The sequence below is a fragment of the Heliangelus exortis genome, chromosome 18 (assembly GCF_036169615.1).
Source record: "Heliangelus exortis chromosome 18, bHelExo1.hap1, whole genome shotgun sequence".
Classification (NCBI taxonomy): Eukaryota; Metazoa; Chordata; class Aves; order Apodiformes; family Trochilidae; genus Heliangelus; species Heliangelus exortis.
The window spans coordinates 148,371-170,997 of record NC_092439.1 but is presented as its reverse complement, the minus strand read 5'-3'; the positions used below and the strand labels follow the sequence as shown (position 1 = coordinate 170,997).

The window sequence follows — 22,627 nt, the reverse complement described above, 5'->3', positions numbered from 1 at the left end:
AGTCGTGGGTGACACCCAGTACCTTCCTAATAAAAAAAAGCCTTTATTGCCCTAGAAAAGCCCCCCCAGCCCCCAGTGCTGGTGACAGCCCCCACCCCCTCGGGGGCACAGCTGCCCTCAGGGCATGGGGGAGGCAACAAGGTGGGGGGCTTCCAGGCCCCCCCCCCGTGGCCCATGGCCCCTCAGTCCCAGCCGTTTTCCTTCACCATGTGTGACATCTCGATGATGAACTTCCCCTCCTTATACTTCTGGCTGCTCTCGAAGGCCTGCTCCTGGGGGGGCACAACCTGAGCCCCCTGCCCCTCTGCCCACCCTGAGGTGGGGGTGCCCAGGGCCCGCAGGGTGAGCTTGGGGGTCCTGGGAGGTGCCCGCCATAGGGTGGGGCTGCCAGGGCAGGGGTCCCAGTGGGGTGGGGCGTCAGGGTGCTCGAGGGGGGGGGGGGCACACACACTCACGTATTTCCAGCCCAGGGTGGTCTTGCAGCTCTGGCAGAAGATGTCAGCCACTGAGTGCAGCCCTGTCAGCAGCAGCCGCTGCTCGGCCGGGCCACAGCCCACGTTCACCCTGAGCACACAGCAGGGGTGTCACTGGCACAGCACGGCACAGCATAGCATGGCATGGAGCAACATATCACGGCATGGCATGGCACAACAATGGCACAGCGTGGCACAGCATGGTATGGACTGACATGGTATGGCATGGCACGGCATGGCCCAGGATCCCCCTCCCCCCAGTACCCCCCAGGTGCGCACTGGACTCACACGGAGTTGAAGAGGTAGGCACGGCCGTGACTGCCCTGGAAGGACTGTGGGGACACCACACATGTCACCATGGGGAAACCACACACATCACCAGCTGGGACCCATGTCCCCCCCTTGGCCACCCCCATCCCCTCGCCCTAGTGCAACATGTTGGGGACACCATAGGGGGACACTTGCCACCCTTGGGGACACCGAGGGCAGATGATCACCTCTTCAGACGGACAGTGAAGGAGGACACTTGATACCTTGGGCGCAGGGAGGGGGTGCCATCATGGGGGCACAGTGGGGAATGTCCCCACCTCGGGGACAACACAGGGGGAACACCCCCCACTCTGGGGACGCTACTGGGGACACTTGCCCTGACAGTAACACCAGGGGTGCGTTAGCTGTCCAAGAGCTGCTCTGGGGACACTGGCTGTCCCAGTGCCACCATGGGAGACACCATCTGACCCAGGGACAACATGGGTGGGGGCACTCACTGTCCCAGGGCCACCATGGGAGGGATGCTGGCTGTCCCAGCACCAGTGTGGGCCAAAGATCCCAGCCCTGGGGACACCCTCATCAACCCAAGACCACCGTGAGGTGAAGCTCCCCCCCAGGGCCACCCTGGGATCACCCTCACTGCCCAGGGCTACCATGGGGTGAAGCTCCCCCGTGGGGACATGCTGGCTGCCCAGGGACACCCACTGGGGACACTGGGGACACCTTGGAGATGAGCTCCTCGTGCTGGGCCAGGTGTGCCCGGCAGTGGATGCAGCTGTAAGTGCGGTGGGAGTGAGGCAGGTAGCTGCGGAAGGTGCGGGGGGGCAGGTGGTGGCGAGGGGGAGGTCCCATGGTGGTCGGCAGGGCCCCCGGGGGTCTCGGGGGGCCCCCGGGGGGCAGCGAGGTTCCCCCGCAGAGCCGCTGGCAGGGGAAGCAGCGCAGCAGAGCCCCGAGAGCCGTCGTCCCTCTGGCGCCGAGGTCGGGGGGCACCGCCGCCCCGGGCCCCCCCAGGAGAGAAGGAGGTGGAAAAGGGGGAGCGGCCTGCGGAGGAGTAAAGGGGGTGAGGGAGGGCGGGCACAGCCTGGAAACTCCTCCCCAGTACCCCCAACTCTCAGCCCTTCCCCACCGCTGAGACCGGGACAGCTCATGTCAGGAGTGCGTGTGGAGGGGGCACTGCTCCCTCCGTCTCCGGGGACACCTGGAGGAGTCAGGGAAAGGGGGGACCCGGGGGTCTGCGGAGAGGTCGGGGGATCCTCCTGAGTGGGGTCTGGGAGACCCAGGGAGAAAATGGGGGTGCCGCGAGGGTATTGCGGGTCCCGAAACGGGAGGATGGGCGCACGGGAGGTGGGGCAGTGTTCGGGTCGGAGGAAGAATCGGGTGCTGGTGGGGATAGGGGAGTCCCAGAAGGGGATCCCGGTGTTCCCAGGGCCCCGGGATCCGTCCCCGCTCACCGCCTGCCGCTGTCCCGGCTGTCCCGGCTGTCCCGGCTGTCCCGGCTGTCCCCGCTGTCCCCGGGGCGGGCACCGGGCGGAGGCACCGGGCGGCCGCGGAGGAGGGGGCGGGGGGGCCCTGCTTGCCCGGGGACTGCATCAGAGCACCGTGACTCATCCCCCGCCGCCGTGACGTCACGTCCCGGCACCTGCGACGTCAGGGATGCGCTACGGGCGCCGGCGATTCAGGGGACACGGCGGGAAGAAGAGTGCGGAGATCGGGACCACCCCGATCCCCCCGTGTCCTCCCTGCCCGCCTCGGGGTACATGCAAATGAGATGCAATCGAGATGCAAACGAGCGCGAACTCCTGGATAGGGGGGAGGAGTTGGGAGGTGCACAGTTTAATGAGATGCAAATGAGACGAAGGGTCGCGGAGCTGCGTCCCGGGTATGCAGATGAGATGTAAATGAGCCAGCCCCGTTGCGTCATCGCACCGCCCAGTAGCCCCGCCCCGCTGCCATGGCAACCGCGCCCCCGCTCACAGAGCCTGGCGCGCCTCTCTGACGCCAATTCCGGCGCAGCCTCCGCGGCCCGGAAGCGCGGCGGCGGCCCTTGTAGGCGGGTGAGGGGGTGGGCGGGGGGCACCGGCAGGTGCCATGGCAACGGGCTGAGGGCGGGAGGTAGCCGGGGACCCCCCCCCCAAAGGGCGAAGGGCAGAGATGGGGGGGCCGGGAGCACACAGGGGGTGGGGACAGCGCGGGGCCGGCCGGGGGAGCAGTCCCGGCCCGCACACCCACCCGTGTCCCCCTCCTCCGCAGGCCGCGCCCGGTGTCACGCCATGGCGGAGGACGGCGGGGAGGAGAAGAAGCAGGTGGCGAAGTTCGAGCTGGAGCGGGAGACGGAGCTGCGTTTCGAGGTGGAGGCCTCGCAGATGGTGCAGCTGGAGCTGCTGACCGGCATGGCCGAGGTGTTTGGCACCGAGCTCACCCGCAACAAGAAGTTCACCTTCGACGCGGGCGCCAAGGTAGCCGTGTTCACTTGGCACGGCTGCACCGTGCAGCTAAGCGGCCGCACCGAGGTGGCCTACATCTCCAAGGACACCCCCATGCTGCTGTATCTCAACACCCACACGGCCCTGGAGCAGATGCGGCGGCAGGCAGAGCGGGAGGACGAGCGGGGCCCCCGTGTCATGGTGGTGGGACCCACCGATGTGGGCAAATCGACCGTCTGCCGCCTGCTGCTCAACTACGCTGTGCGGCTGGGCCGCCGCCCCACCTTCGTGGAGCTGGATGTGGGGCAGGGCTCTGTCTCCATCCCTGGCACCATGGGTGCACTCTACATTGAGCGTCCGGCAGATGTGGAGGAGGGCTTCTCCCTCCAGGCCCCCCTCGTTTACCACTTTGGATCTACCACACCTGGCACCAACATCAAGCTCTACAATAAGGTGAGTGTAGGGGGATAGGAAGGGTTCCCTTCCCACTCAGGATTGTCCTGTGTGATAGTGCAGCACATGCCAGTCCCCAGCACTCTGCCTGTAGCAGGGATCTGTGGCTCCACGGAGATGTGAGGAGAGGGGTAATGGGGATGGATGAGCTGGAAAAGGCTCCTCAGTCTGGAGAGGAGGAGCTGGGGAACCATAATGGAGCTTGTCACTGCCCCCAACCGCCCTGCAGGCCACTTGCAGCCATGGATGGCTACAGGGTTGAAGCTTAAGCCAGGGTCTGGAGCTCCCGCATGGAGCCAGAGCATGGTGGCTGTCCCTTCACAGTGTCCCTACCCTGTGGGGCCCAGTCTCCTGCTTCCCAAAACTCCATTCCCTCTTAGTGGAAATCTGGGTGGAAAAGAGCTCATAAACACCTGAAAGTACCTAAAGTGTCCCAAATCATTGAGGTACTCCCACCACTGATGCCAGAGCTGAGCTGGAACCACCACATGCTCTGCTGCCCTGGCAGCCCTTGGGAGTCATGATGAGTTTTGGAGCTGCTCCATCTGCATGGCCCTGGGGAGGGCTGTGGGGTGGGGCGGGCGGAGGACTTTGTCCCCAGTGGCTGCAGGAGCCAGGCATGGTGCCTGCATCTCAGCAGGGACCACCAGAGTGTGTTGGGGACAGCATAGAGCATCTGGTGTCCCCGAGGGTGGGAGAGGGCCTGGCACACTGGTGGCTCTCCCCTTGCTGTCTTCTGGGGGTGGCTGAGGCTTGGGGTGCTGTGGCAGTGGCATCAGGGGGGTCTGCATGCCCTCAGAGCTGTCCCTGACCCCCGGCCGCCCCCCCTGCAGATCACATCCCGCCTGGCCGATGTCTTCAACCAGCGGTGCGAGGTGAACCGCCGCGCATCAGTCAGCGGCTGCGTCATCAACACCTGCGGGTGGGTGAAGGGCTCGGGGTATCAGGCACTGGTGCACGCTGCCTCCGCCTTCGAGGTGGACGTGGTGGTGGTGCTGGACCAGGAGCGTCTCTACAACGAGCTGAAGAGGGACCTGCCCCACTTTGTCCGCACCGTCCTGCTGCCCAAGTCCGGGGGGGTGGTGGAGCGCTCTAAGGACTTCCGCCGGGAGTGCCGGGACGACCGGATCCGCGAGTACTTCTATGGCTTCCGTGGCTGCTTCTACCCCCACGCCTTTGACGTCAAGTTCTCCGATGTGAAGATCTACAAGGTGGGGGCTCCCACTATCCCTGACTCCTGCCTGCCCCTCGGCATGTCGCAGGAGGACAACCAGCTGAAGCTGGTGCCGGTGACACCAGGTCGGGACATGGTGCACCACCTGCTGAGTCTCAGCACTGCCGACAGCCCCGATGACAACATCTCAGAGACCAGCGTGGCCGGCTTCATCGTCGTCACTGGTGTCGACCTGGAGCGCCAGGTCTTCACCGTCCTGTCCCCTGCCCCCCGGCCCCTGCCCAAGAGCTTCCTGCTCATCATGGACATCCGCTTCATGGACCTCAAGTAGAGGGGACCCACCCCCCGTGGACCTCACACAGGGGGGAAGTGACTCCTGCCCATCCCCTGCCTCTCCCCGTGGGCCCCCGAGCCCACCCCTTGGTTTTACCCTTTTTTGTATTGTTTTTTATTAAATCTCGAGGCTTTTGCTCGTGGGTCAGGGTCTGAGCTGGGGGGTTTGGGTACTGCGTGGGAGTGCCCTGGACTGGGGAGAGGGTGGCAGGAGGCAGGACCCGGGTGAGCGGCTCGGACTGCCCCGGGGGGCGGCTCCTGGGGGTTCGTGGTCCCGCTCCGCCCCCGCTGTGCTCCGCCGGGGGGGGTCCCATGGACGTTCCTTCTCCTCCCCGTTCCCCTCCACCGTGTCTCCCGCCCCCGTCCCCCGCGCGGTGATCCGCTCCGCGCACGCGCTCTGGCGCCGCGCTGCCCGCCCCGTGTGACGCATGCGCGCCCCTCCCACCGTGTGCGCACGCGCACGGCCCCTTCCGGGCGTCTCCCCGTCCGGCAGCCAATGAAGCGCGGCGGCGGGGGCGCGCGGGCGGCGCGCAGGCGCGGTAGTGACGTCGTGCCCGGCCGCCCCGCGCCGACACCCGCCCTGCCCGCAGCCCCCGCCGCGCGCTCGCGGCCTCCCGCACCGGTGAGTCACGTGGGTCGCGACCCCCGCGCTCCCTCACCCAGCGCTCCCTGGGACGCCCGGCCTCCCCTTTCCCCCCTCCTCTCCCCCCCTTTCTTCCTCCCCCGCCGGGCCCGGCCCCGCTGCCCCCCCGGGAACCTGGCCCTCGCCCGCGGCACCGAGACCGGCCCTCTCCCGGCCCGCTTCCCGGCGGCCCGTCCCTCCCACCGCCTCGCAGGTGCACTCCTCCCGCGGCGCCGTTTCGCACGGCTGACCTTCCCGCACGGCCCCGCGGCGCCCCCCGAGAACCTCCGCTGCCCCTTGCCCGATGGCCGGGCCTCCCTGCGGAGGAGTGTCCCGTTCGCCGTGTTTCGCGTCTCCCTGAGGCGGGATAAATCCCGGCGCTCGCCCCCGCCCCGCCGGTTGGGGCGGTGACCCGGCTTGTCCTGCCGCCCTCCCGGGAGCGTATCCCATGGGTCGGTCCGGGGGGAGAGGGGAGGGCTGGGGTAACCGAGCGCTTCCGTGCACGGTGCTGCGAATCGTGGAGCTGTGTCTGGGTCAGGAGCTGATCCGCAGCCTCTTAGGGTCCCTAATCCCGTCACGGCTGCCGGCGCTGCCGTTCCTTCGCAGAGCTGGGGGGGGGGGTCCGGGCGGTGGTCCCCTCAGGGGTCAGAGGAGGTGGGGTCCGGTGGGAGACCTTGAGCTCCTGCGTGGGGACAGTCACACCTGTCACGGTGCCCGTTGTCGCGGTCTCCCGTGTTCTGTATGGCGTTGGTGAGAGGGAGGGGTTTTCCCCCGCGGGACGTGGAGGGAACACTGCCTTTCCCTGCTGCGGGGGAACGGAGTCAGTCCTGTGGGGAGCGGCGGGATGGGCAGGGGCTGAGGCCGGGCCGGAGGTCCCCACCGCGAAGATGTTGTTGGCAGTGGAATTTTGGTCCTTGTTCTGTAATTTACTATCCTGAAAAAAACTGAATCTCTGTGGCCACACGCGGCAGTTCCAGGGGTGGCCGTGTCCCCTGGAGCCGGGGAGAGGGCTGACTCGAACCTCCCCACCGGGCAGACGTGTCCAGTGCAGATCACTGCACGGCCTCCTCTGGAGTTAAAACGGCCCCAAAATGGGCCTGGTGAGCCGGAGCTCGGAGTCAACGGGTGCCAGCACCATGTAGCAGCGTCTGCCAGTCCCCGGGGTGTCCGGTTCTGGGCTGGAGAGCCCCTCCTGTGGTCCCGGGGACCCCCGTGTCAGAGGGGCTAGGAGGGGGGAGGGGAGGCCGTGTTGTGCTGCTGGGGGTCTACACCGTGAGGGGTTTGGTGGGGTCTGCTCTGCCAGCAGGGCAAAGAATGGTTTTCCTCCCTTTGCTGATTTTCAGAGTCTTAAACCCAGGCGGTGGGGGATAGCACAAGGTGGGGGTGAGCAGAGAGCCCCTCGCAGGGGAAGCAGTGGGTCCGGAGCTGGGGAACGGGCCTGTCTCGGGTGGAGCCTGTCACAACCAGGTGGAACAGGTAAAGCCCTTCCTGTCTGCTGCCACCCCGGCTCTGCCCTGCCCGGGAGTTGCCTCCCGTGGCAGGAATTGTTTGTGTGCCCTGGGAACGGCTGGGACTGCCGAAAGACGGGCTGAGGAGCTGGAACCTTCTCTTGCCCCATCCGGGTTGGTGTGTCTGGGGCAGCCCCTGCCCTCCCGGCGGGGCAACTGAGCAGCTCTTTGGTTACCCGCGGCGCCGGGGAAGGGAAAGCTGGAGCTGGTTCCGCGTGTTTGTCCGGCCCGGCCAGGGAGGTGAGGGTCCGGCGGGTGCTGGGAGGGCTTGTGAGGGGAGAGGGGGAGCGCAGGGCTTCGAAGAGGAAATTAGAGTGGGACTTGACAGGGGGAAACGGAGGATCGGAATGGAAGAAATGAAAGTGGCGGCGGTCACAAACATCCTGAGGGCAGGAACTGGAACTGTTGGGTCCGTCCTCCCGGGAGGGGAGTGAGCAGCCCCTGGTGCGGGCGGGGGGAGCCCTCAGGGATCTGGACGTGGCTGGACAGAGCAGAGCCGGGAAAATACCCGGAAAAAGGGGGTGTTAGGGTTGGAAAAAAACAAAAGAAAACAAACAGGTGAAAATCCCACGGGAAAGGGAAAGGGGAGTCACCGGTGGAGTTGGAGTGGGGGAGGAGGGAGCCGGGCTGGGCGAGGGCAGATCCGGAGGCGCTGAGGAGGAGGAGCTGGGCGGGCAGGGGCAGAGGGAAGGGACCGAGGCCGGAGCGGAACCGATTGCGCCTCGGGTAGGCGGGGGAGCTCCGGGAGGAGGGGGCAGCATGGCCGGAGAGACGGGGTTTGGGAAGGAGAGGTGGAGGGAAGGGGGCTGAAGGGTCGGGGGTAGGCAGGGTGCCGGGGGGAGGGCTGTTCCTGGGGGGAACAAACGTGACTCATCGGGGTCAGCTCTGCAGGGGGTGTCGGGTGGGTTTTGCTTGTGTTTCTCCTGAGTGCTAGGGACAGGGAAAATTGGGGGGAGGGGAACCACGTAGTTCAGCACAAAGAAAGGAGAAGAAGAGGCATCGAGGGTGGCATAGCTGAAACCTCAGCATGCTGTGGGCTGGGGGTGTCCCAGGGTGAGAGGCTTAGAAGGCAGATTTGGCCAAGGCCCCTCATGGGGGTCAGATCCTAGCCACATCCAGCAGGGCAGGATCTGCCAGGGGGGGGGGGTCTCTGATGCTCTGGGGGCAGCCGAGGAGCACAGGGAAGATTCAGGCTCTCCCTGGGTGGCAGCTCCGAGGTGTGGCTCTGTTGTGATGGCGGTGCCCCGCGAAGTGCTGGGGAATGTGCTGCAGATCAAATTCTGCTAAAGTAATTAGCAGAATTTGTGATGTCAGCCCCAAACTTCCAAATAGCCCATCCCCAGAGCAGCTCTCACAGCGTGCTCGGGACGCAGTGCTTCCCCCTGGGGAGGTCTTGGGGTGCTCCCTGGGTGGGGGGTGCCAGCCCCTTGCCCAGCATCACCCCACAGGGCAGAGCTGGGTCACCAGCATCCTCCAGGGTTTTCTCTCCATCACGAGGGCAAGAAAAAATCCTGTATTAGAGGAGCTGTGCTGGGTCCCTGCACAGGCAGAGCTGCTCCGCAGTGGGAGCGGTCCCCTCATTACTCAGCCCCAGTGACTGACGCCTGGTTTTGTGACTGAACCCATTTAGTTGTAATATATTCTCATCGTTAAACACACCTTTTAATTTTGTGCTGCAGCTCCCTCTCAACCTTCACCAGTGTTTAGTCAGCGAGAGAGATTTTCTTGTCCACCCCGAAGGAAAAAAGCTTGGCGAGGCAGAAGAGGAGAAGGTCGGGAGGAGAGAGAGAGAGAGAGAGAGAGAGGGAGAGGGAGAGGGAGAGGGAGTGGGAGCGAGTCCCGGGGAGCCAGGGAGGGACGTGGGGAGGGGGCAGAAGGGGTGAAGCCCCCAGCCCCTGGTCAGCCCCCACACCCGTAGTTCTCCTTGGGAAAGTGTTGGGGTCCCACAACTTGCTGTGGGCACAGTGAGGTTTTCCTGGGGGTCTCAGGTGTGTTGGGGGGCTTGGCTTCCCCTTACATGGATGTGGGGAGGGGGTTCGACACCTGCCAGGGGCTGCTTCCATCTCCCCTGGTGCCTGCTCCCTGTCCTGGGAGCTGGGTGTTATTTTAGGGAGTGTTTTACGTGACTGTGCCTCTTCTATTGCCTCATTAATTTAAATTGTGTTGGTTTTTTTTGTTTGTTTGTTTTTTTCTTCTCTCTAGGTGAGGTGTGGAGTACCAGATGTATTTTAATGATTTTATATAGCTTTTTTCTTTTTCTTTTTTTTTTAAATGGATTCATGAATTTTTACTGAAGGAAGGGGAGGAGGAAAAAAAATGGAGCAAGGTGGAACAAAGTGAGCTCTTCCCCTGCACCACGTAGGCCATGGGCGAGACAGACATACTCGGCACCCCACTTACCCTCAGCTGAAGGTGGTGAAAGTGCTCCTGGAGAGCTGCCCACATGGTCACCCCACCCTATGCCACTGGGAAATGGTCACAGCAGTGAAGATTTAATGAAATCCCTGTTGATTCCCAACCACGAAGTGGACACTGAAAAGAGGCCCAGGTGGTCAGGAGAAAGGAACAAGTAGGAAGAAGGCCGTGCACAGACCATCTTGCTTGAACCTTCCCCTCCCACTGCCCCCCTTGCAAAGAAAGGATTTACAGCTCAACCTTGCACCAGCTGTTCCTCGGCTTTAACAGTCAAGAGAGAAATAAATAAAATTAAACAGCCACCACCAGCAGCAGCCAGTCCCTGGATCCTAGTGAAATCAGGGAGAGTGTTTCTGAGACCTCTCCAGTGAGGGGGAGGAGGAAGCCAGGCACATTGCTTGTGAGACACCCCCCCCTCCACACAGTGACCACAGATTAAAAAGGAGAAGTGACTTCCCCAGGGCTTATGGGTGGCTTTTCTGCAGGACACTGACTGCTCTCTGGCAGACACCCTCGTTCCCTGCCTGTGCCTGGAAGTTTTGCCTGTCCCCAGCGCACAGTGACAGCCCTGTGGGGACCTACAGTTCCACCCAGGGACGCTCCGAGGGGTTCCGGGCCATTCCTCTTGTTTTAAATCCAAACCCAGTTCTCTGCCCTGAATTTTTAATATTCTTAAACTTCCTTCCTTGCCTGCTCTCTTGGGGCAGGGCCTAGTGTGGACCCCACCTGCCTCTGCTGGGTCTCCAGGGTCCCCCGTGGGCTGCTCCAGACTGTCGGTTCCACTGGGAGCTGGCCCAGGAGTGGGGGCTGAGTGGTGGCTTGCCCCTGTCCCCCTCCCCTTCTCACCCAGCTCTGACACCCGCCGGGCCTGGGCTATGCGGCGGGGCAGACCCCCCACCACAGCTCCAACATGCCAGCAGCATCTGGAAAGAGATTCAAGCCCAGCAAGTACGTCCCGGTCTCAGCTGCTGCCATCTTCCTAGTGGGAGCCACCACCCTCTTCTTTGCCTTCACGTGAGTCCCCACCAAGGAGAGGGGAGGGACACAGGGGGGGGGGGGAGAAGGAGGGGGGGGACGGGACACACCCAGTGTCCCCGCCCCAGGGCTGGGGACAGACACCATGCATTGTGTGCCTGGGAGAGGAGATGGGTTTCCTCACCGGGTTCAGGGGGTTGGGTGCTGAGGGGTGGGTGGTGGAGCTCCCATCCCCTCCTGGGGACAGATTTCTACCTGGTGGGTGGGAGATGGTGGAGCGAGTCCTTCCTCTGCAGTGGCTTGGCGGCCCCAGGCGGGCTCCCGCCTATTTTTAGAGTTCCATAACCGATTTTTGAGCCTGAAAGGGAAGTTCAAGGAGAATTGCTCTGCCCCCCCCACGTGGATCGTGCTGCTGGGAGCCTTGTAAGGGGTCGGTGTTTCTGGAGAGGATCAGGCAGAGGTGGCTGTGGCTGTCACCAGGGCTGGCGCCAGCGCTGGCCTGGAGCTGGGGTGTGGGGTGGCACCAGCTGGAACGGGACAGAGCCTGCCCCGGGGATTCCCCCGGGCAGGGAGGGGGTCAGGCTGCCACTCCCGGTGGCGTTTTCCCTTCTCGGGTGACAAATGGCTCATTAACGCCTGAGCTGAGCAGGTTCTGAGCTGTGTGGCAGGTCCTGGGGTGCCAGAGATGCTGGTGCTTCACAGCCGGGCTGGCGCCTGGGCTGACCATGGCCACCGGGATGGCTACTGGGGTCTGGGGGGATTATTTGAGCCGGGGGGCAGCTTCTCCCTGGGGTGGCTGAGCTGCAGGTGATGGCTGCTCCTGGGGTGGAGCTGGAAGGTCATGGTGGCCTCAGGACCTGGTGACGGTCGGGCAGTAACCTGACCAAGGGACAGGGGCATTTGGTGTCCCCTCCTGGCACGGGCAGCAGCTGGTGCAGTTGCTCAGCAGTGTCCAGACTGTGGGCAGCTCCAGGGCTGGAGGCGTTGCTGCACCTTCTCCGGGGGATAGAGGAGAGGGGAGAGGGGGCCGTGTCCTCCAGCTATGGCACACACAGGTGTGTCCCAGTCTGGTGACAGCGCCACCAGAGCAGCTGTGCCCCAGACCTGCTGCAGAGTGTGGCCATAAGCAGCCTGGCCAATTCTTGAGGCCAATTCTGCCTGGCTGCTGGGGGAGGAAGGGGACATGGGTCACGGTGGGGCTCCTGATGTCCTCTCCCTGCCTGCCCAGGTGGCTGGTGGCCTGTGGCACGACCATATTTGGGGATGGTGTCCTGTGGGTCACCACAGCCCTCAGGAAAGTAACACTGTCGGCATTGGACCCAAAGCCCACACTTTTTTGCAGTGCAGTGGCACATGTGGGGTGGGGGGGGTCTCATGGACATCCCCAGGCCAGTTCCCCCCGAGCACAGCTGGGGCTCTCCTGCATGGCTCCCGTGTGTTATTTGTGGTGCATCTGCCAGATGCCTCTTGGTCCATCCACACTGGCCCAGGGTTTGTATCTCTGGGCCAAGAATGGCTCTTTCATCAATTGATTTAATTAGGAGCTGCTGCAGGACGTGTGGCAGTTTCAATGAGCTGGAGGCAGCAGGCTGAGGGGATGTTGCTGTCCTCCCTGCAGAGGGACTGGCGGTCTCTGTGTTACCAGGGTCTCAGACTGGGGACTGAAATCCCCTATGGGGACATTGTCCATTCCTGCTCCTCCCCATGGGCTAGCTCATGCAGCTGGGGGTCTAAAGGTTCAGCCCTGACAAGTGGGTCAGTGTGGTGAGCCTGGCGTGGAGCTTTTCAACAAGTCTGGGGGGCTTTTAGGATGGGAGAGGGGTCTTGGGGACAAGAGAGGGGTCCTTAGGGACAAGGATCTGCAGGGTGGCCCAGCCTGTGTCCAGGGAGAAGCCAGGCTGGGAGTGATGTGGTCCTGCTGGTGTGACCAGTGTCAAGGGAGGTGACTCAGGTGGCCCCAGGTTCTCTGGTTCTCTCATCTGCTGCCAGGAACAAGTCCCAACAGCTCTCCCAGCACAGGGCCTGCACCCCACCCCCTGGGACCTGCACAGCCCCCTCCTTCCCCCCCCCCGGGAGGGCTGTGCCTTCTGCCTGTCGGGGCAAAAGGCAGGGACAGGCAATAAGCCCCAGGGTGTCCCTGGGGATCAGCAGCCCCCTTTGCTTCCTCAGCACCCTGTTCCCTCCCGTGGGGGGGTGGGCTCAGGGCGTGACCCCCAGCGCTGGGGGACATGGATGGCAGCAGTTGCGGAAAAGTGGTGTGTGTGCCCTGGGTGCTCCTGCTCCCCCCTGTGGTGGGGGTCCCAGCTCAGCTCTTGGGGTCCTGGCCTTGAATGGGCGGCTGCCTCAAATGGAGGCTGGGGGCTGGGTCTGCAGTCCCCTGAATATGCAGCCCTCCTCAGGCAGAGCTGGGCTGGTGGGGGGATTGGTATCCGCAGGCTGGGTCATTCTGTTCTCCTTGGTGTGGGGACAGCCTGCAGGGTCACCGGAGCCCCCTGTCCTCTTCCTCTGCACTGGGCAAAGTGGGGTGCTCCTCTCAGGGGTGTGCTCCATCTGGGGAGCCGGCACTTGGGGGCTCCTGGTATGGAAGATGTTTTGGAGAAGGGGGTTTGCAGGCCCAGCCCTGGTTTGAGTGCAGGGCTGGGGTCTGGTGGGGCAGGGCTGGGCTCCCCACATCCTATGGACCCCAGATGTTTGTTTCCCTGTTGGAAAAGCAGTGGGTGGTGGCAGAGGAGGGGATGGGGCCTTTGCCTGCCCCTCACCTCCACCTGCTTGGGGCTGGGGGGATTAGGCTGCTGTCACCATATGTCACCGAGCGCTGCCCCTCACTGCTCCCACTGCCCAAATCCTCCCGTGCTTATCGCCACAGGGGGACAGGAGGGACAGATGCTGCCCTAGATCTGCGGGATTAAACTCCCCGAAGCAAAGCAGATTAGGGTATTACACTGGCGCCGTGGAGGGGGAAGCCCCCTGCCCCCAACCTGGGTGGGTGGTGATTCCCTCTCTGCTCCCATGGGGGCTGGCTGGCATGGAGAGGGGTCCCTGCCTGCCATGGGGTTGTCTCCAGGCTCCAGGGTTGTCAGAAGCAGGAGCAGATCTGGAGGCTCTGGAGCTGCTGATGGCTTTGTGCCCTCTCCCAGGGTCCCCACTGCTCCCCATGCATGTGGGTGGGATGTGTGGAGGGTGACACTTGGCTGTCCCCCTCGTGGGGGTCCCTGTGCCATCGGCCCCATGCTCCCCATTCTCACCAGTGCCTGCAGTCCCTTCCAGAGTCAGCAGGGTCCCAGTGTGAGGCTGTGGGTGTGAGACCCCTGTGGTGTTAGTGCTCTGACCATTTACCAGGGGGGTTGTTCCCACAGCAGCCTCTGCAGGGGCTCCCCTTGGGCTGGGGGCCCAGCAACTCTTGTGTGGTGGGGGGCACTGGGAGAGCCCATGGCAGGCAACTCCCACAGGAGCTGAGAGTTCTGGTTTTCCAGCCAGGCCATGTGGGGCTGCAGGACTTTTAGGAGGGGGGGGGGTTGGCACTGCTAGGCTATGGTGGGGGGCTAAGGGGGGCAGCAAGGGTGGGACAGGAGCAGGTTTCCAGTGCTGGTGTCCCCACAGGTGCCCAGGGCTCAGCCTGTACATCTCTCCAGTCATTCCTGCCTACAATGCTGTCGTCTTCCTGTTTGTGCTGGCCAACTTCAGCATGGCCACCTTCATGGACCCTGGCATCTTTCCCCGAGGTGAGTCTGGCACTGCTGGGGCAGTGTCTGGGGTAGACTTCTCTCTTCCCTGATCCCTGTGGCCTTGGGAAAGCCCACACTGCCCAGGTGGGACAGTGTGTGACATGCTGTGGGGGCAGTCCCTCTGGGCTCAGCCTTGCAGCATGAGTCCTGGCACCCCATATTAGGGCTTGAGGGCAGGGGATGCATGGGCAGGTTGTCCTGGTTTTGGGGCAGGGGTTGGCAGAGCTCCCCCCCCTCCTCTACTGGTATTTGGGGGGTCCCTGTCTGGTCCTGTGGGAGTGACACACTGGCTATGCCGGGGTCTGCCTGCCAGCTGAGGAGGATGAGGACAAGGAGGACGACTTCCGCGCCCCACTCTACAAGACGGTGGAGATCAAGGGCATCCAGGTGCGCATGAAGTGGTGCGCAACCTGCCGCTTCTACCGGCCCCCCCGCTGCTCCCACTGCAGCGTCTGCGATAACTGCGTGGAGGTGAGGACCCCCTGACCCCATGTAACCTCCCTGGGGCCCCGCACTCCTCACCGCATCTCTCCATCTCACCCCCTGACAGGAGTTTGACCATCACTGTCCCTGGGTCAACAACTGCATCGGGCGGCGCAATTACCGATACTTCTTCCTCTTCCTGCTGTCCCTCACCACACACATCATGGGGGTCTTTGGCTTTGGCCTCCTATATGTCCTCTACCAGGTGGAGGAGCTCTCTGGTGTCCGCATGGCCGTCACGTATCCTCTGCCAGGCCACAGGAGCAGGGCTGGGGGGGGCAGCAGTGGGGCTGGGGGCATTGGTGTGGGGAGTGGGGCTGTGTGTCTTCCTTAGCTCCCCGCTGGCAGGATGGTGGTGATGTGTGTGGCTGGCTTGTTCTTCATCCCCGTCGCTGGCCTTACTGGGTTCCATGTGGTGCTGGTGGCCAGGGGCCGCACCACCAACGAGCAGGTAGGCCTGGTTGGGAACATCTGAGGACTTGCTGGGCAAGACAAGGCAGACTGAGGGAAGCCACTGAGACAACCCTGGGGTGCTGGGGGAGGGGAGGCTGGGAGCTCCTGGTCCGCAACCAGGGGATGGGGACAGAGATCTCCACAGCTGTGGTCAGGGGGGCTGCAGAGGGATGGAGCCGGGAGGGCTTCCAACTCCAGATGATTCCAGTTAAGACACCAGGGAAAAGGCCTTTCCCCTCGGAGGGTCTCCAGGTATCTCTGTCCTTGGGGATTGTCCTGAGTGAGCTGGACAAACACTGAGCAGCCTGACATGGCTGACTGGACTGGAGACCTGCTGAGGTCCCTGCCTGGGGGACGCTGCCACACTCCTCGTCCCACAGGTGACAGGCAAGTTCCGCGGTGGTGTCAACCCCTTCACCAACGGTTGCTGCAAGAACATAAGCCGGGTCCTCTGCAGCTCCCCAGCTCCCAGGTGAGCCCAATGTGGCATGCTGATGCCCCTGTCATGGGGGGTGCTGCCCCCAGCCTTGTAGTGCCTAGCAGGCTGCCCCAACCCAGGCTCTGGGCTCTGACCCTCTCCCACCCCATCCCCAGGTACCTCGGGCGCCCCAGGGCAGAACAGACGGTGCTGGTGAGACCTCCCTTCCTGCGTCCCGAGGTGTCGGATGGTCAGATCACTGTCAAGATCATGGACAATGGTATCCAGACAGAGCTGAAGAGAACAAAGGTGAGGAAGGTGGGGATTGTTGGTCCCTGACTTGAGGCCCTCCCTGGAGCCCAGGGGTGCAAGCCTGCATCTGTGAGTAAAGAACCGAGTGAGCCTGGTCACGTTCCCTGTCCCTTTCCGTGTCGTCTTGCTCTTTGTCCCTGCAGAACAGAAGCCACGTCCCTGCCATGTGGCAGTGTCCACTTGAGGCTTTGCACCCACCCTCCTTTGCCCTTTCCCATCCTCCCCCTTGCAGCATCCCTTGGGGTCCCCCCTTCCCAGCACCCACAGCACCTGCTACCCACAAGCCCTCCAATGTCAGATGTCATAGGAGGCAGCCGGAGCCCCCTTGACATCGCTGTCCACTCCCTGCCCCCGAGGAGAGGGCTGGGGTCTGGCCCCCTCTGACCCTCCCTCTGCGTTTGTCTCTGCAGTCCAAGGGGAGCCTGGAGGTAACAGAGAGCCAGTCTGCAGATGCTGAGCCGCCACCCCCACCTAAGCCAGACCTCAGCCGCTACACGGGCCTGAGGACACACTTAACCCTGGCCACCAATGAGGGTAAGGAAGGCTGGCAGGGTCCCAGCAGCCACTGGGAGGGGCACCCAGGGCTGTGGCAGGCAGAGCAGGAGCCAGGGCTGTAGGCAGAGCAGGGCAGACCCAAAACATATCAGCACCACATCGCTGTGGGGCAGGACGTGCCCACCTCTCTGGGCTGGTCTGTGCAGCCCTTTGTGTTTGGAGAAGCTGGCAGATGGTGGCATGGAGCACGCTGGTGGCAGCTTCCCTGGCTCACCTCCCTGCTGCCTGGAGCACCAGCAGAGCCACCTGCAAGGCCTGGCAAGAGGTGGTATGTGCAGGGCGGAGCCTGGAAGCAAACACTCCCCACAGCAGGCCAGGGGGCTCTGCAGCTCCCCCCATGTCCCCACCAGGGGCATGGTGCTGCCCGGCCCGATGGCCTGGAGCAGGGGTGGGCTGCAGCTCCTCTGCCTGTGGAGCACCCGTTGACACATCCATGCAGTGCACACCCCACAGTGCCCTGTAGGATATGGAGGTGCTGTCTCCACATGCATGCCATGGGGACGCATTTACCACCCCATTCCACCCCTTCAGCCTGTCCGTCCCTGCATCTTGCCCTTGGTCTGTCCACCCAGGCTCAGAGCTGGTTCTTGGGAAGGCTGGGCAGGGCTCTATGTCCCCTCCCTCCTTCTCTCCTCACCCCACCCCACCCCCTTCCCCGAAGTTCCGTGCAACCCCCAGGAGCTGCTGTGGTGCTGAGTGTGTCTCTCCCCCCTGCAGACAGCAGCTTGCTAGGCAAGGACAGCCCCCCAACCCCTACCATGTACAAGTACCGGCCCGGCTACAGCAGCAGCAGCAGCTCAGCCGCCCTGCCCCATTCCACCAGCGCCAAGGTAAGGCTATGCCAGGTGGGGGAAGGACACCCAGCAGGGATGGGGAGGAGTTTGAGGGGCATTGGGAGCCTTGCAGGGGCTGCGTCCTTCTGCAGGTGATGGCTGTGCCTCTGCCCCGCAGCTGAGCCGAGTGAACAGCCTGAAGGAGCCCAACTCTATCTGTGAGGGCAGCCACAAGCCCAGCTACCGCTCAGAGCCCAGCCTGGAGCCCGAGAGCTTCCGCTCACCCACCTTTGGCAAGAACTTTCCCTTTGACCCACTCTCCAGCGGCTCCCGCTCCTCCAGCCTCAAGTCAGCACAGGGCACAGGCTTTGAGCTGGGCCAGCTCCAGTCCATCCGCTCTGAGGGCACCACCTCCACCTCCTACAAGAGCCTGGTGAACCAGACACGTAATGGCAGCTTGTCCTACGACAGCCTGCTGACACCCTCCGACAGCCCCGACTTCGAGTCTGTGCAGGCAGCCCCGGAGCCTGACCCGCCAGTGGGCTACACCTCCCCCTTCCTCTCAGCCCGCATTGCCCAGCAGCGGGAGACCGACCTGCACAACCGCTTCACTGGGCCCCCCAAGCCAGCTCCGCGTGAGCCCTCGCCTGTGCGCTATGACAATCTGTCCCGGCACATCGTGGCCTCCATCCAGGAGCGGGAGAAGCTGCTGCAGCAGCCAGCAGGCCAGGAGGAGGACGCGGGGCTGGGGGACTCAGGCATCCAGTCGACGCCGGGCTCCAGCAACGCCCCTCGCACCAGCTCCTCCTCGGACGATTCCAAGCGCTCGCCTCTGGGCAAGAACCCACTCACCCGTCCAGCACCCCCCCGCTTCGGCAAGCCTGAGCCCCCCCAGGCGCTGCGGGTGCGCTCTCTTGGCTCCCCTGAACCACCCACCACCCCCAGCCTGGGAAAATCTGTGTCTTACAGCAGCCAAAAAACAGCCTCTCCAGCCAGCGTCCCTGAGGTGGAGGAGGTGGCCTTGCAGCCCTTACTGGCACCAAAGTAAGTACCCATGGACACCCCTGGAAGAGCTGGGGGGGGCTTCACACCTCTCTCCCTGTGTCCCCTCCAGCCTTCCTCTCCTCCAGCCCCCTGGGCCTGCAAATTGCCCCTTGCTGCCCAACGTGTGGAGCAGGACTAGGGGAATCCTCCTCTTCCTCCTAAAACAGAACTGGTGCCCCCCAGGGACCTTCAGGGAGCTGGAGGGACATGGGGGTGCTGGGTCCCCAGGGAGGGTGGGGCTGGGGCTGGGGTCTCTCCTGGGGGGAGAACAGTTCTGCAGTCCTGTCCTGAGCCACCCCCCTGCGCTTCCCCATTTTCCCTCTCACACCACGTGTCTGTTCTTACCCCACCCCAGGGATGAGGTGCAGATGAGAACCACCTACAGCAAGTCCAACGGGCAGCCCAGGAGCCTGGGCTCAGCCCCCCCGGGCGTGGGGCAGGTGCCCCTGGGCAGCCCCACCCGTGGAGGCGTCAAGAAGGTGTCGGGTGTTGGGGGCACCACCTACGAGATCTCGGTATGAGGGGCAGAACCCCCCGCCCACCCCTCGCCTCCTCCCAGCCCCCAGGGACCTTCTGCAGCCCGGCACTCTGTGGACTCAGGAAAGCTGGAGGGGGGGACGGGCCTGCCGCCCCCACAGTGTTTCCTCCTCCCCCTCCCTCTCCCGCCCCAGACCCGGGGGTCGGCGCACACCAAGTGGGGCTGCTGCACCCAGGACTGCACCAGCAGCTGGGGGGCCATGTCCTGCCGCTCGTGGGCCTTGTGCAATCACCCGCTCGCCTGGCGTGGTAGGAATGGATTGTTTTTAAACCAGAATACTTTTTTTTATTATTATTGTTACGGATTCTATTTTTTTTCTCTTTTTGAGTTACCAGGTGTGTGTATATATAAATATCTATATATAAAAATATAAATATTGAAAGGAAAAAAAAACAGGAGAAAAAAAAAAAACCAGAAATTATATACCTTACCCACAGGGAGGAAGAAACAACCCCTTCCCTGCCCAGGGCCTGTGCCCCCACTGTGTCCCTGTCCCCAAAGGGGGGACCTGGGGCTGCTTCTTGGGTTGGTGGGATGAGCTGGGGCACATGCTCGGTATTGCCCCCCTCAGCTCAGAGCTGTGGGATGGCAGCTGCCCCCATGACCTGGGGTGCCCTGGCCCCTGCTCCAAGCCTCCCCCAGGCCACTGTACTCTGAGCCATGGTCGCCCCTCCCTGGCTCTTCACTTGTGCAACCTCCAGCCCCCAGCCCAGGGGCTGCTGGGAGGGGCTCCCCAGACCCCCCCCACAAGCTGCACCTGCAGGTGCTGCTGGAGCTGAGAAACACTGGTGAGCTCCAGCCTTCCCACACCGGTGGTCTTTGATCTTTTTTTATAATGTTTCCCCAGAGCTTGTGTTGATTGGGGGGATGGGGAGGGAATTGCTGTTTTTTTTGTTGATACTTTGTTTTTTAAATGCGGTTGATGGGGTTTTCTCACTGTCATGCAGTTATTTGTTTGGGGAAGAGGAAGACCAGTGGGCTGCATCCCCACACAGCAATATTTTCTCATCACATGCCAAAAAAAAAAAAAACAACAAACCACCAAAACCCACAAAGAAACCCTGCAGCCAAGGAGCCCAGTGCTCCCCGTCCCCCTGCCCTGCCCAGCCCCACCTCCCCACATGGGGTCTCCAACACTTCAGGCACTACTTGACTCTTTCTCTATGGCAATATCTCTCCTGTGGCCCCTGCAGTGCCACGCCATTGTTTTTTTTTATTCTTAGCCATTTTAAAAATGAGGAATAAAAGGATATTTAATGAGCCACCCCAGCTGACGTGTGTGCTTTGTTTAGCGTCCAGAGACGGAGAAACCCCCCCCAGGGTCTTGGCCATCCCTCCCTCCTCCTGGGTGGGGAGAGGAGAAGGGACCCAGAGAGCTGGTCCTGCTGCAGGGTAGCATGTCCTCAGGGTGTTTTTGGGCAAACTCTGCCCCACAGAAGGTAAGAGTTGCTTTTTTGAGTTTTTTTTAAGGTGTGGGGATGGTGTCACAGAAACTGGTGAGGACAAGAAGACCTTGGCCTCACACCATGACCAGCAGCTACACGAGGACATGGTGCCTCTTGTGTCACCTCTGTCCTCACCAGGCCGGAGAGGTGAGGGGCAAGATACAGAGCTCCTCAGCCCAACTGCAGCAGCTGAGGTCAGAGCCCACTGTCCTGGGTGCTGCCCCTTTGACCCCACCGCTGCCAGGGCTGGTGAGATCAGCCACCACTTTCTGTCTTGTACCCTGGGGACTACCTGGTTTCAGCACCTGTGATGGCTGTGGGTTGCAGCAGGAGCCGCTAGCCCCTCCTCAGAGCATAGACTTTAATTAAAAGGTGACTAAAAATGAAAAGCCCTGATGCACCAGGTTGTTCTGTTATAAAAGGTGTGAAGGTCGGCAGCCCTGGTGGCAGCAGAGTCTGTGTCCCCTGGTCCCAGAAGGATGTGTGGTGCATGCAGAGTGCTGGCTGTAGGGTGTCCCCTCTGCCAGGGGGACAGCCCAGCCCAAGCCCCCCTGCTGAGCACTGGAGGAGGGATGAGTCCCTGCTGGGTCATTTGGAGCCATTCCTGTGGGCTGGGGGATCCTCGGGGTGGCCTTACCGCAGGCTGCTGCTGCTGGCCTGGGAGCCACCCACCCCCGGATGCTCGGGGCTGTGCCGGTTCTGCAGAGGAAGGACAGACACATTCTGTGAGATCTACAGACAGCAGCACCCCAGGGAGCAGCTGCTCGCTGCCTTGGGTGTGCACAGGCTGGGATTCAGACCCTTCTCTCCCCACCCACCTTCTTTTTCTTTTTCTCTTTCTTCTTCCTTTTCCTTTCCGGATCTTCCTCTTTTTTCTTCTTTTTCTTCTTGTGGTCAGAGTCCGAGGGTGTTTCTGGAGAAATGAGAATGCCAGATGAGCTGGGTGTCCCTTAGAGGTGGGCAGGAGAGCAGGTGGCTGCGGCAGCAAGGCGCAGCTCCTTACCTGGGGGGACAGGATCCTGGGTGCGGCTCTGCTTGTGCTTATGCTTGTTCTTCTTCTTGGGCGGTTGGATGTGCATCAGACGGCACTGCTCAGGCAGCTAGGGAGAGGAGATGGGGCTGGTCAGACCGGGCCGGGCCCCTCCCACCCCACAAACAGCTCCCGGGTCCCAGCCCTGGGCTCACCGGGCCAGCGTGGAGGCGGAATCCGGTCAGCATGGTGCCGGTGAGGGGGGTGAAGGAGCTGCCGCAGATGGGGGGCTTCTCGATGAGGGAGCGCAGGCTGCTGTTGTCGTGGGAGCCGGGCAGGTCGATCATGCCGGGCAGGTCGGGGAGGAAGTTGCTGAGTTTCTCCTTCACCTTCTTGCCGCAGAACTTGTTGTAGGCGTGCTCAAGGTTGTAGTGAGTGATCAGGTTGGTGCTGCCCGTCAGCTCCGTGGTGCCTGCGCCAACCGCCGGGGGAGGGGATGGGGCGGAGCTGCTGCCCTGCCGCGCTCCCCACCAGGACACCGGGGACCCTCACCCCGCTCCCCTCCAGCCCTGCCCCCCAGCCCTGCCCCCCACCCCTGCCAGCCGTAAGGAACCTCCCAACCCACTCCCCGGATTCCCCTGGCCGCGGTGACACCCCGAGTCTCGATCCCCTGCCCCACCCCAGCACCGAGACCTCCGGCCCCACTCCTCACCCCCGCGGCCCTCTCGAGGCCACATTTCACCACCCGACAAAGATATTGGCTCCGCCCCCTGGACGCTTATTGGCCGGTCGCGCTGTCAGCTCGAACATCCCCGCCCACCACGCTCTCCCCTCATTGGTCCGCCGCGCCGCCAGTCACCACCACGCCCCCGCCCCGCCCCGCCGATTGGCTGAGCTCGGCGTCCCCTCCCCCCCCCCCCCGCCGCGCGGCCCGCCCCGCACCTGGCAGCTCCCGCAGCAGATAGAAGGGGCCAACAGCAGCCTTGCGAACTGCGTCCTCCCCCGGAGGCGGCGCGGTGGCGGCTGGGGGCGGAGCGGCTCCAGCGCCCGGCGCCTTGGCGGGCCCGAACCCCAGAGCGGCGGCGGCAGCGGCAGCAGCGGTGGGGGGCGGCTCGGCCCCGCCGAACAGCGCCGAGAAGTTCTCCATCTTCCCGGCCTGCCCCGCGCGGGGCGGCCCAGCCCACCCCCCGCCCCCATTGGCCAATTGTCGCCAAAGCCCCGCCCGCTGACCCGGTTGCTAAGGGTGACTTGGTCACAGCGCTCTG

At 63.2% G+C, this 22,627-nt stretch overlaps 4 protein-coding genes across 9 annotated transcripts; 2 read left to right on the top strand and 2 right to left on the bottom strand.

Moving 5' to 3' along the window:
• Positions 1-23: 23 nt before the first annotated feature.
• YPEL4 (yippee like 4) lies at positions 24-2,523 on the bottom strand. Of its 3 annotated transcripts, none has more exons than XM_071762266.1 (5): positions 2,195-2,523; positions 1,449-1,784; positions 762-805; positions 456-564; positions 24-266 (listed from the first exon to the last, which is right to left on the bottom strand). In XM_071762266.1, exons 2-5 carry the CDS (start codon positions 1,593-1,595, stop codon positions 183-185), a joined length of 384 nt encoding a protein of 127 aa, XP_071618367.1. In that variant the 5' UTR covers positions 1,596-1,784; positions 2,195-2,523; the 3' UTR covers positions 24-182. The 3 variants fall into 3 exon arrangements, with proteins under 3 accessions (XP_071618367.1, XP_071618366.1, XP_071618369.1); XM_071762265.1 differs by having other exon boundaries at positions 24-272; positions 2,195-2,511; XM_071762268.1 differs by having other exon boundaries at positions 24-272; positions 1,467-1,784; positions 2,195-2,503.
• CLP1 (cleavage factor polyribonucleotide kinase subunit 1) lies at positions 2,376-5,269 on the top strand. Of its 3 annotated transcripts, XM_071762256.1 has the most exons (4): positions 2,376-2,496; positions 2,994-3,619; positions 4,453-4,830; positions 4,919-5,098. In XM_071762256.1, the coding sequence occupies exons 1-4, from the start codon at positions 2,397-2,399 to the stop codon at positions 4,943-4,945; spliced, it is 1,131 nt and encodes a 376-aa protein (XP_071618357.1). In that variant the 5' UTR covers positions 2,376-2,396; the 3' UTR covers positions 4,946-5,098. The 3 variants fall into 3 exon arrangements, with proteins under 3 accessions (XP_071618357.1, XP_071618355.1, XP_071618356.1); XM_071762254.1 differs by having other exon boundaries at positions 4,453-5,269; XM_071762255.1 differs by lacking the exon at positions 2,376-2,496 and adding an exon at positions 2,694-2,789 and having other exon boundaries at positions 4,453-5,269.
• Positions 5,270-5,599: 330 nt separating this feature from the next.
• Positions 5,600-20,211, top strand: ZDHHC5 (zinc finger DHHC-type palmitoyltransferase 5). 2 transcript variants are annotated; one of them, XM_071761964.1, is made up of 13 exons: positions 5,600-5,748; positions 8,936-9,028; positions 9,459-10,685; positions 14,247-14,368; positions 14,685-14,842; positions 14,922-15,094; positions 15,203-15,305; positions 15,688-15,779; positions 15,902-16,034; positions 16,448-16,571; positions 17,310-17,422; positions 17,544-18,409; positions 18,765-20,211. In XM_071761964.1, exons 3-13 carry the CDS (start codon positions 10,582-10,584, stop codon positions 18,928-18,930), a joined length of 2,154 nt encoding a protein of 717 aa, XP_071618065.1. In that variant the 5' UTR covers positions 5,600-5,748; positions 8,936-9,028; positions 9,459-10,581; the 3' UTR covers positions 18,931-20,211. The 2 variants fall into 2 exon arrangements, with proteins under 2 accessions (XP_071618065.1, XP_071618066.1); XM_071761965.1 differs by lacking the exon at positions 8,936-9,028 and having other exon boundaries at positions 5,635-5,748.
• Positions 20,183-22,553, bottom strand: MED19 (mediator complex subunit 19). Its single transcript, XM_071761973.1, has 5 exons — positions 22,305-22,553; positions 21,578-21,834; positions 21,396-21,492; positions 21,211-21,305; positions 20,183-21,091 (listed from the first exon to the last, which is right to left on the bottom strand). Exons 1-5 carry the CDS (start codon positions 22,507-22,509, stop codon positions 21,026-21,028), a joined length of 720 nt encoding a protein of 239 aa, XP_071618074.1. The 5' UTR covers positions 22,510-22,553; the 3' UTR covers positions 20,183-21,025.
• Between the last annotated feature and the right edge of the window lie 74 nt (positions 22,554-22,627).

Coding starts and splice junctions, on each gene's coding strand:
- YPEL4 (XM_071762265.1), bottom strand. CDS start 1,595: ATGGGACCTCCCCCTCGCCACCACCTGCCCCCCCGCACCTTCCGCAGC. Junction 565..761: donor GCCTACCTCTTCAACTCCGT/GTGAGTCCAGTG, acceptor CTGTGTGCTCAG/GGTGAACGTGGGCTGTGGCC. Junction 273..455: donor CCACCCTGGGCTGGAAATAC/GTGAGTGTGTGT, acceptor GTGCCCCCCCAG/GAGCAGGCCTTCGAGAGCAG.
- CLP1 (XM_071762254.1), top strand. CDS start 2,397: ATGCGCTACGGGCGCCGGCGATTCAGGGGACACGGCGGGAAGAAGAGT. Junction 2,497..2,993: donor TCCTCCCTGCCCGCCTCGGG/GTACATGCAAAT, acceptor CCTCCTCCGCAG/GCCGCGCCCGGTGTCACGCC. Junction 3,620..4,452: donor ACATCAAGCTCTACAATAAG/GTGAGTGTAGGG, acceptor CCCCCCCTGCAG/ATCACATCCCGCCTGGCCGA.
- ZDHHC5 (XM_071761964.1), top strand. CDS start 10,582: ATGCCAGCAGCATCTGGAAAGAGATTCAAGCCCAGCAAGTACGTCCCG. Junction 15,780..15,901: donor TGCAGCTCCCCAGCTCCCAG/GTGAGCCCAATG, acceptor CCCCATCCCCAG/GTACCTCGGGCGCCCCAGGG. Junction 18,410..18,764: donor CAGCCCTTACTGGCACCAAA/GTAAGTACCCAT, acceptor ACCCCACCCCAG/GGATGAGGTGCAGATGAGAA.
- MED19 (XM_071761973.1), bottom strand. CDS start 22,509: ATGGAGAACTTCTCGGCGCTGTTCGGCGGGGCCGAGCCGCCCCCCACC. Junction 21,835..22,304: donor TCTGCTGCGGGAGCTGCCAG/GTGCGGGGCGGG, acceptor CGGTTGGCGCAG/GCACCACGGAGCTGACGGGC. Junction 21,306..21,395: donor CCAGGATCCTGTCCCCCCAG/GTAAGGAGCTGC, acceptor TCATTTCTCCAG/AAACACCCTCGGACTCTGAC.